The following is a 10,787-nucleotide window of genomic DNA, read 5'->3' as shown; positions in this document are numbered from 1 at the left end:
ATCTAGAATTATCAAATTAGTCCATTTATCAACACTTAAACTCCATTATGAGTTAAAATCTGTTTAAAAAACACATTTTATCTCAATTATTCAGAGATCATCTATTAAAATGACCCATATTTTAATACTCTTTTGAATAAAAGTATGCAAAATTACATGTTTTCATCTAATTTATCACAAATTAAACACTGATAGTTCACGTCAGAATGCACTGCACGTCTCATCAGTGGCTGAAACCGACTCAGAGTGAGTGCTGAACTATGTGTGTAACTATGTGACTACAGACACACACCCACTCCCATTGTACAATAACATTACGGTAGTTGCTCTCCACCACAGTAGCAGCTGCAAAACATTTTTTTTTCCTTCTCCAGCCTGTTCTTTGTCAGGACCAGCCAAGCCAGTCAGTGCCACCAGAAGAAAAAAGCAGACCACTCTTGTGCTTTTTGGAGTAGCATCCGATCCTTCTGCCTTCCTCGACGCGAGCTTGCTCCTGTAAACGTGCCAGAAGAAATGCCAGACTCAACAGAGGAGCTCACCAACAAGCCCTTCGCGGCCCAGTTGTCCAATGTTTACCTCAGCATCTTGGCACTATTCTGCTTCAAGATCTTTGTTAAGATCTCCCTCAACTTGCTGACATACTTCTACATTGTCCGCGGGAACCGCAAAGAAGCGGCCAGGATATCAGCAGAGTTCTACGATTACGGCCAAAAACACGGTGAGTGCTCAAAGAGGAGAACAACAAAAACATTAGAGAGAGATGTTTTTGTTTTGTTTTATCAGCACAATCTGGAGTTAGACAGTTTGTACCTTTTAGGACAATTAGATTTGACCTCAGGCACACGGGGTCAGAGACAATAGTAATGTTGTTTCCTATACACACTCAAGTGGAAATACTCCATGCTCACACAACACGTACTCACAATTTCCATGTTTACAAATGAGCTATAAATACTGCATTTGCTAATCTGGCAACCATAGGAGCCATTCATTGTAGTCACATTAACACGTGCTATACATACAGCATGAATGATAGCCCGGTTTCCTTTTATCCGCTTATAGCCACTTATTAAACCCGGATCTGTGCATTCGATGCTAAAAGGAAACACTGTAGGCTGGCAGCTCTTTTTCTCTAATGTATTTATAGAACACAGTCATGATACAGCCCCCCCTCCCCAAAAACACCACCACCACCTCCACCCTGCCCTAGTTTCCATTCCCAGCTATGCAGTGCACCCTTTCACACTGCAGACAACCAAAACAACACTCCACACATCTCAGGAACAGGCGTTTTGAGGACACATTCTGGGTGAAGAGGGACGGCGGCAACGTAATCTGTAGCTATCATTCAAGGCAATGTCTGGTTTTCAAGTGGACCCACTCTGTAGAATATTAATTAGTCAAGATTGGTGTGTTATTATTAGTCACGGTGCCACAGATAAAGCCGTCCCCCCGTTTTAAGAAATCAGTTATATCTGTCAAGAAAAAATTGGCTGCATGGAAAAGTAGCTTAAGTTTTAATATAATGAAGTTTTAAAAGTAGCTTATGTTTTAATATTTTTTTTTTTAATATTTTTTTGTGCATTTTTGCCTTTTAATGATAGCATTGTATAGAGTGACAGGAAACGGGAGGCAGAGAGATGGGGGGAATGACACGCAGGAAAGACCGCTTGGTGCGGGATTCGAACCAGGGTCGCCTGCAGCGAGGACTCAGCCTCAGCATATGGGGCAGGTGCTCTACCAACTGAGCCACCGCTGCCCCATGTTTTAATATTTTTAATAAATAATTTTATAAAGAGTAGATTTATTATCGCCGAAGGTTATGATTCAGATAGAAGAAGGGGCAAATGATGATGCCAATGTGTGGAATGCAATGGCTGTTATTCTGGACATTGACTCAGGTTTGCTGAATAAATCAATAAAATTATGATTTTATATATATATTACACAAGGCCATGGTTTGCATATTGAGATTTAATGATGAAAAGGTTTAATTCATCAAATTATTATTTTTATTTTTTTTATTATTGAAATATGTAATTTAATGCAAAATATAGAACATCCATTGACCTATGAATAACCTTAAATTGCCATATTTGCAGGCTCAGTGTTGTACAAAATGTTTTCTGTGCACGTCTGAATCCTTATATAAATATTTGGAAGAGGAAAAAATAGGTGGCACAGTTCAATCCAGTTCATGGGTATAGCATTTTCTGCATTTAAGTAAAAAGCTGTCTTCAATACTCCAAGGCAGACGTTTTGAATTTGATGTTCTTCAGGGATTCTTGCTCTTACCTCAGTTCACTGTGGGTTAGCTGAATCCTAATAATAAGTATAAATGTATTTTAAAAAATACAAGCCACGAGCAAACACTGAATTCTGATTCCCGTGTCAGGATCCTGGGCAGACCGCTCACCGCTCCATGATGCTGCGAGTCAAGGCCGTCTACTGGCCCTGAGGACCCTTATTTTACAGGTGAGGGAATCTCAATTACATGTGCATCACCTGAATGTGTGCTACTGCAAATTGGGCTCTCTATTACTATTCCTTGTGCAATTAAATTGGTTTTATTCATAGTCAGTTAGACACGGGGGTAGAGGTTTGAAAGGGGTTATCTGGGGTTAATTAAGGGGAAAACAAGTTTTACATAATGATTTGAATGTTAGTTTTAAGACCCTAAATAAATAAGTATTTCAGCTATAATAAGCAAGTGCATTAGTTTGTAAATTTATCCGTTACTGTCAACCACAACAAAGGAGGATGAGTGTGTGTTATTAACTGCATATAAGCTTTATACATCTTTCTACAGTTCCTAGGCTTCGCCAACAGAGGCCGACAAAGGTTAATGCCCGGTCAAACCACTAAAATGTCTGTGGCTGCTTGATTCGGTTTCCAGGGTCACAATGTGAATGTTCTGACTATAGACCACGTGACGCCCCTTCATGAGGCCTGTCTCGGAGACCATGTCGCTTGTGCCAGAGCTCTCATTGATGCAGGAGCAAATGTAAGTCATATATTGGCCTTATGACACTTTAATGTTGCTATAATGCACAGGTCAAACGTAATTTCCACGGGTGGGAAAATCCGGGGGTGTTGACAAACGAGCGGTGCACAGCTCTTTATCTGCTGTAGCACTGTTAAGACTTTATTCCCCCCCTTCAACTGTTCCCTCAGGCCGTTGCTATTAGTCAACTTGCATGGACGAAACAAAACCCCTAAAAATAACAATAAACTGGAAATGTGTTTACAGGTCAATGCTTCTACGATTGATGGTGTCACCCCGCTATTCAACGCCTGTACAGTGGGTAGTGTGGCATGCGCGGAGATTCTTTTGGAGAACGGAGCAAAGCCCCAGAGCCTTGTTTACCATCCATCACCCATCCACGAAGCTACCAGCAAAGGTATATTATTATATATATATATATATATATATATATATATATATACATATAAAAAAATTTAAAAAAAAACTTGATTAAGTACACTAATAACGTGCCAAGAGTGGCACCTGTTGAGGTCTGCTCCTGTAACCCATCCTCGACTCAGTTAGCCATTCTCCTCTGACCTCTGGCATCAAACAGGCATTTTCACCCAGAGAACAGCTGATCGCTGGATTTTTAAAACCATCCATCCATCCATCTTCTACTGCTTTATCCTCCACATGAGGGCTGCAGGGGGGCACTGACCATTCTCTCTAAACCCTGGAGATGGTTGTGTGTGGAAGTCAAAGATAGAAACAACCATGCGTATTCCCTAAACTGAGTTGATGAGAATTTGAACATGTGCACCTAATAAAGTGAACAGTGAGGGTATGCCATGTAAATAATTGTTATAGCAGGTAGTTTTCCACTGAATTTCCTAAGTGAAAGTGTAATAATTAGTAGCAGTAGTTAAATTCACCAATAGCTTTATCTTTCTATAATTCTAATTAAAAATAATTCAGTTTATCATTATAACCAGTCGTTACAGCTGTCTTCCAACCTGTATTTGTGCCATTTGCTGTTTTTTTATAGTCTATTTTAAAAAGCCTTCACCGTGAAAAAACAGCTTCAAAAGCACCCAACGACATGACCCTGAGTCGACAGCTTGGGAGAATAATCTCACATTGTCTTCACCTTATTACCGCCGTCACGCTCCATTACTTCCAGGTCATTACGGTTGCGTGGAGGCTCTGGTGACTTGGGGGGCAGATGTGGACATGGAAATTCCTCACCTGGGCACCGCGCTCTATACGGCCTGCGTCTGCCAAGAGCTGGAATGTGCCAGGAAACTCCTGAGGGAAGGTCAGATCATCCATGGCACACACTGTGGATCTTTACATCTCCATACCGCCGAGCACGCCCGCATCCTGAATGCACACACAAGAACAATTATTGTACACATTGACATTAAAGTAACACATTTAGTAAGCAGTGAGTTCCATCATTTCTAAAATGAATTAATCCTAAAGATTATATAAGGACATTTTAATCATATAAGTTACACACATTTTCCAGCTTGGTGCATTTCAGATAACAACACAGCAATATTTCAACTGCAATTGTCCTGCCTGAATAGTAACAATTTACTATTTGTTACAAATGTTTTGATGCAAATTTGATTTAACAAATTAACAAGATCGGAGAAAGAAAACACAAGAATATGTGCATTTCCCAAGAAAATGGCTTTTCCTGTTCTTTATTACACATTTTTGGTCACTAACTCTAATGGTTGTGATGCTGAGTCAGATATTCCTAATATTGTTTCCCTGTTTCCTCTGCTTTTTCTGGTTACTACCTCCTTGAATAGATGTAAATACAAAAAATCACCAGCAGACAATATTCCATTAAATTTCAATTGAAAAAATAACTGAAAAATATTTGCTAAATGTATAAAGAGCAGAAAGAAAATGTCCTGAATATTTGAGAATCCCTGACTCACAGCAGATGCCATGTCTGGCTTTGAGTTTTAGCCTTTAGTTTCATAATAAAGGGATAAACACGTGTGTCCTTCAAAACAGGTGCAAATGTCCAGAAAGGCAGATCCCTGGATTCGCCTCTACATGCAGCTGCGGAGAAAGACTGCACGGCAGTGGCCAAGCTGCTTCTGGACTTCGGTGCGGACATGAACGTCAGGAACGCAGAGTTTCAAAGGCCGGTGGACGTGGCTCCGCCCAGCAGTCTAACAGAGGGTTTCCTGCTGCTCTACGAAGGTAAACATTTACTACTTGTTTTTCTTAGTTTTCTTGGACAATGCATCCGAAATTATACCGTCTATCTTTTTTTTTTTTTTTTACAGCTACACCACGTCTCCTGAGCCAAGTCTGTCGCCAGTGCATCAGGAAATGTGTCGGCCGAGATCGACTCCACCTTATTTCCCACCTTCCCCTGCCCAACAGGCTCAGGAACTACCTGCAGTACCAATGACAGGCAGAGAAACTACATTTTCTGGCTCGATGGGACTTTAAAAAAAAGAAGAAGAAAAGATGCCATTGACACAACCAGCACTTCAACCTTCATGAACTCCTTCGACCTTTAACTTTAGCTGCTCCTCGGTGCAGTGCAATAGATTGTATATAAAGGATGATCATAGTCTTCTGGTTGCTAATCAAACTCTCAGTTACAGTAGAGACAGACCAGGACCTGCAATCAGGTGTCCTTCCCTGGAATAATGTTCTATTGAAGAATACCTCAAACAAGTAAATGTTGTTGGGTTTTTTTTACAACCAGCAGCGTTGCCCCCTGGTGGCTAACTGCTCCTTGCATCCTTAGGCTTCACTTTTCAAAAACCGGAAGGCTGCATCTATTTTTACATACGGTCTTTGTGCATGCAACCAAGTAGCTGACAGCACCAAGCTGTGTTGGTGCAGGCTTGCCTTCCCCCCCCCCCCCCCCCCCACCGTGTACCTTATTATTCTTATGCAAAAAATAACACATATTAATACACACACAGTTGTACTTGCTATGCACAGATTTGCAGTGTTTAGAAGATACAGGAACATAAGAGTGAAGCACTTTTGAATTAAACTGATTTATATGAATGAATCCTATGTTTTGCATTGCACACAAGCGAATGATTAAAACCGTTGACGAAAATTGTGCGCTGCGTTTCTGATGTTTAAAAATAAATGATAAATGAATGAATGAATGAATGAATGAATGAACTCAAATATCAAATATAAACAGCTGATACTGCAATAATGTTACACAGACATTATGAGCTAAAATATGGATGTGAATGAAGGATCTACTGCTATTGAATTATCTCACAGTTACATGCCACATTGAAATATTTAATTTCATATTATCTTATTTTCTACCACTTCACATAAAAATATGTGATTAAAAAACCTGATGCAATGAGGTTGTATCATTATATCATCTATATTATCAAACGTGACAATACCCTGCTGCATATTACGCCTACATTCTAGTAAAACGAAGCCACTGCATTACTAGATTCTGACATTTTTGTATGCACACAACATCCTCTAGGGGGCAGCAGACTGCCATTGCTGTGTTTGTGCTCCTCCACAGGAGCCAGCAATTAAAAATGACTTGTTCCTATGGAAATACTGTATACGAGACAAAGACGAGCAGTGTATCACACACAAGCTGTGGCAGGGGGTTGTGTATTCATAAATGTGTGTATGTATTATACAACGACAGAGACAAAGTTTTGTAGATTTAACCTTCTGCTCATGAGCAGCTCGTACAGCCTCCAAAAACCCAGAATTATTGCAGTCGGTTGCATATAAATCCTAATAGTTTCCCAGGAACTAAACTGGCATGATAAATGACAGTTGAAAACAACAAATGGGTGCTAAACGTCTAAAAGAAAAACCCAATGGAACCATATTTATCCAAACAAGTCATACATGTGTCAGTCTTCATAAAAGACACATATGGCAGTTACATTTTAAGGCAATTACAGGTTAACACATTAATCCATACTCTTAATTATCTTCCACTTAAGTCATGGACGCTGAAATAATTACAATGGGAAAGATCCCAGTTCCCAAGGAGTGACTTAAAGTACCACAGAGAAAACACAGAGGAGAACAACAATAGATGAAAACATGTGTTTCCACAAGCTCAACCTGTTTTCTCTACTTTACACTTGCAGGGATTTTTTTTCCTGTGGTTACTGTGAGGCAGAGATATATTTTCAGATTATTATTATCACCCCCAAGAACATTCACATGGCAGAGGAACATCACTTTCTGCCAAGCAGAAGAACTGGAAGTGTTTCGTGTGGGAAGGATGAGGAAAACCACCGACATACTTTATAGACTGACAAGTTTCTAGAATTATTTATACCCAAACAGGGACACTTTTGTATTAATATCGGTGCTGACTTGTGCAAGGTCTAAGAGATTACAGTTAATAACACACTGATATTAAGGATCATGTCAGATTTTAGCAGGTGAATGTAGGGGAAACACACGCATCAGCGTCAAATGGGAGCAGGAAATTAAAGCGGTTTGATGAAAACTCATGGACTTGACAGCACACGCAGAGATAAACTGTTCTCTTTTATTTTAGTAGACATCCGCGTACAGTTATTTTTGATAACTGCACATTTATACGGGCAATTTAGAGAAAATGTTTCCCCGTGTCTTGCACTGTTTTTGAGACATTATTTTGAAATGGTGCTGACACAGTTACACAACATCATGTTAAAAGCGTAAGAATATAAATTATATTGATACTGGACAATCACTATAACTGGGTTATGAATATGAACATAAAATGACAATGAAAAGCTCATTCTCACTATGTGGGCATAGGACATTGAAAATATGAGTAAAGTCACCTAAAACATAGTAAAAACATTTTTCATAGTCATTTCTGTAACATTTAATATCATTTTGAGTTGACAAACCAGTCATTTTTATTAAGCGATACTATGATCATGAGAAATTAGCATGTCTAATTAAAAACATATACAGTCCACAATGACTAGTCCTTTTTTTCATGAGCCAAACATCCATTTCTCTTGTGTCAGTCTGATGAATCGTGGGCTTATTATGTCAGAAAATGTGACTGTGGTGGTGGAAAATGAACGAGCTCTCCCTCCCGTGTGGCTCAGGCGTGTACTGCAAATATGCAGAGTAAATATTCTGCAAAAAAATCAATAAATAAACTTGAAAAAATCTCCCACAACTCAAGTGTGGGTCTCACAGAACATATTTGATGTATTGGTGTATGTGCAGCTGAATTTTCTAGTTCTAATGTCAAATATAAAAGATATAGAATGCAGTTCTTGCTCTGATACTTCATTGTCTTTGTGGAGTTTCACAATAAATCAACATGTAGCCTTTTTTAATGCCATGTAACTATTAAATGGAGAATAACTTGTTTGGACAGGCAGATTACGTCACTTTTAAGGCTTATGTAATGTTTCTGTCCGTCTACTGTTCTGTCTGGACAATATCTTGTTGTGCCAGTAGGTGGCAGCTTGGAGTCATGAGCAGCATTTCTTCTCAATGGTTTTTGAATCTAAAACCAGCTCTAATGCTGAGCCATTGACAAAAAAGAAGAAATAAACCAGTTAATGTTGCAAATATTGACCCAAGCCTATCTTTGTGGGGACATGTGGTCTGGGCCCCACAGCTTTAAAGGGCTTTTTCAGGATTAAGACCTGGCTTTAGGGTTACAGTTGGGTTTAGGTAAGGGTTAGGCGCTTTGTTGTGATGGTTAAGATTAAGGTAAGGGGTTAGGGAGTGCATTATGTCAAACGATGTGTCCTCAGTATGCTATTCAGCAATGCTGTTCACATTTATTCCCCCTATTACTGGATCTGCACCTCCCCTCTCCTTCGCTATCACAGAGGAACAATTTGTATTATTCTCAATCTGCATTCACAGACAGTGAAATCAACCACCTGCCAAATACTTTGGCTCGCTGATGTCTCTGCGGTAGGTGGTCGGTGGTCGGTGGCACCTCACAGCCAAAAAACAAACCCTGAGTTGCTTATTCTTGAATTAAAAATAACCACTGTCCCTGTCATCTGGACAAAAAGCCTTTCCCTGTCTCGGTTCTAAATCATTTATGTCCCTCATTTTTTGCTATATTTATGTGTCTATATGTCTGAACGATGTCTCAACGGATTTGATTGTAAAAGTTTGATCATGTTTCGCTCTTCATTTTACGTCGCTGGTTGTGAATTTAAATGTGTAAATCAGTAAATGAGACGGGAGGGACGGAGATGATTAAACAATGCAAACTTCTTCTCAATAAAAAGCTGTTTAAACCAATTGTTTCCACTTGGTCAAATGAGTATAATGTGTTTTTTTTCCAGATCTTTTACACACAAAACTTGTTATAATTGACAGGAACACAGTGAAGAACAGTTGTAGGGCTTTTATTTTCCACCCCAACTTCCTCTGTTGTTGTGGGAATGAGACATTATCTCTCAGATCCACTGTCTGGAGATCATATAACACATTTATCTCTGGAAATTAGTGGCTAAAGTGGCCGTTTAACATAAATAAGTCCTTGTGTGTATTTCCACTGCACGACTACTGTTACATTTTAAGAATGGACCAGTTTTATTGGATGGATATTGAATATTTCCTAACAGACAGATCTCTGTGTGCGCCCTTTTGTGCTGGATCACCCTGAGGCTGCGTCCTGTCATCTTACAGAGTTACACACTTGTACAGCACAAGAGTTACTGCTGGTGCTTTAAACATGGTTCAACCACCTTTTACTAATGTCAAATTTAAGCACTTTCAAGGTCAATCTTCATGAAGTAAATCATATAGTTAACAGAACACATACATACAACGTGTTATTGTACATTAAAACAGATTGCATTGTGCTATAAACAACCCAAATCGTGTTTTATAATCGGTTCGGGTGAACCAGTTTTCATTTATTTTATTTTATTGCTCCATCTAATTAGGGAATGATTCAGTCAGGTTTCTATTTATTGTGGAAGAAAAACCGTAATTATTTCAAGGATTTTCAAGCACTTCATCCAAAATTCAATCAATTATCAACCATTGAAAACCCATTTTATATAAATGTATAAATAAACACTTAAATTTGGTAAATATCTTAAGAAATCTGTTAAATGTTGCCTAATCTTGGCATAACAAATAGTAAAAAAAATTCTATTGTGTTTATTTAATGTTGTACTCTGTATAATAAACATTATTTATGCGTTATCCAGTGCCAGAGCCACTTAAATTCACTCAAGACTGCGATTTCCCTGTTGGCCCCAACCCTCCGAGCACTCATGGATACTGAGTGTACAGCGCAGTTGAGCTGTGAAGCTACAGTGAGAAAGAAAATGACAGGATGGGTAAGTGTTTCTGGCTGACTGCCTGGCTTCTCGTGTGGTCTAAGAGCCCAGGCTTTCAATGGAGGGATAGGATAGAAATTCTGTGATGATATGATCTTCTCAGTCTCAACAGGCCGTGAGATTTATATCCACCACTGGGGCAGCCCATAACAATTCAACAGCTACTGCTATAGACTGTGAAAATATTGAAACATGGCACTTTGTTCCTCAATCTATCAACTATTGTGTTAGTTTAAAGTGAGCATAATCTGGTGTTTGAAGCATCTCGTGGTCTCTGTGGAAGCAGCCAGTCCTGTTTCCATGGCAGTCGCTGGCTGAGAGAAGCCTCTTTGCCCGCCTCCATCAGAGGAGGCTGTAAAAGCTGACCTCCTTAATCTTTCAGTGTCTTTAGAGTTTCCCTCAGCTTGACCAGGCATGAACACACACACACACACACACACACACACACACCAGCACTTAGGATGGAGAGCGCTGTCGCCTGTTGACTTGTGCAGGCG

The 10,787-nt window shown here is 39.5% G+C and overlaps 1 protein-coding gene and 1 long non-coding RNA gene across 2 annotated transcripts; one reads left to right on the top strand and one right to left on the bottom strand.

Annotated features, from left to right (window-relative positions):
- Positions 1 to 361: 361 nt before the first annotated feature.
- LOC310928874 lies at positions 362 to 917 on the bottom strand. Its single transcript, XR_014592868.1, has 3 exons — positions 811 to 917; positions 577 to 695; positions 362 to 493 (listed from the first exon to the last, which is right to left on the bottom strand). It is a non-coding gene; the product is annotated as an uncharacterized lncRNA (long non-coding RNA).
- asb5a (ankyrin repeat and SOCS box containing 5a) lies at positions 501 to 6,047 on the top strand. Its single transcript, XM_083891534.1, has 7 exons — positions 501 to 718; positions 2,396 to 2,475; positions 2,897 to 3,004; positions 3,251 to 3,401; positions 4,149 to 4,283; positions 5,000 to 5,191; positions 5,278 to 6,047. Exons 1-7 carry the CDS (start codon positions 514 to 516, stop codon positions 5,403 to 5,405), a joined length of 999 nt encoding a protein of 332 aa, XP_083747660.1. The 5' UTR covers positions 501 to 513; the 3' UTR covers positions 5,406 to 6,047.
- The last annotated feature ends 4,740 nt before the right edge of the window (positions 6,048 to 10,787 follow it).

The sequence above is a fragment of the Microchirus variegatus genome (assembly GCF_963457635.1).
Source record: "Microchirus variegatus genome assembly, chromosome: 6".
Classification (NCBI taxonomy): Eukaryota; Metazoa; Chordata; class Actinopteri; order Pleuronectiformes; family Soleidae; genus Microchirus; species Microchirus variegatus.
The sequence above is the reverse complement of the archived record's forward strand: the minus strand, read 5'-3'. Positions and strand labels throughout refer to the sequence as shown.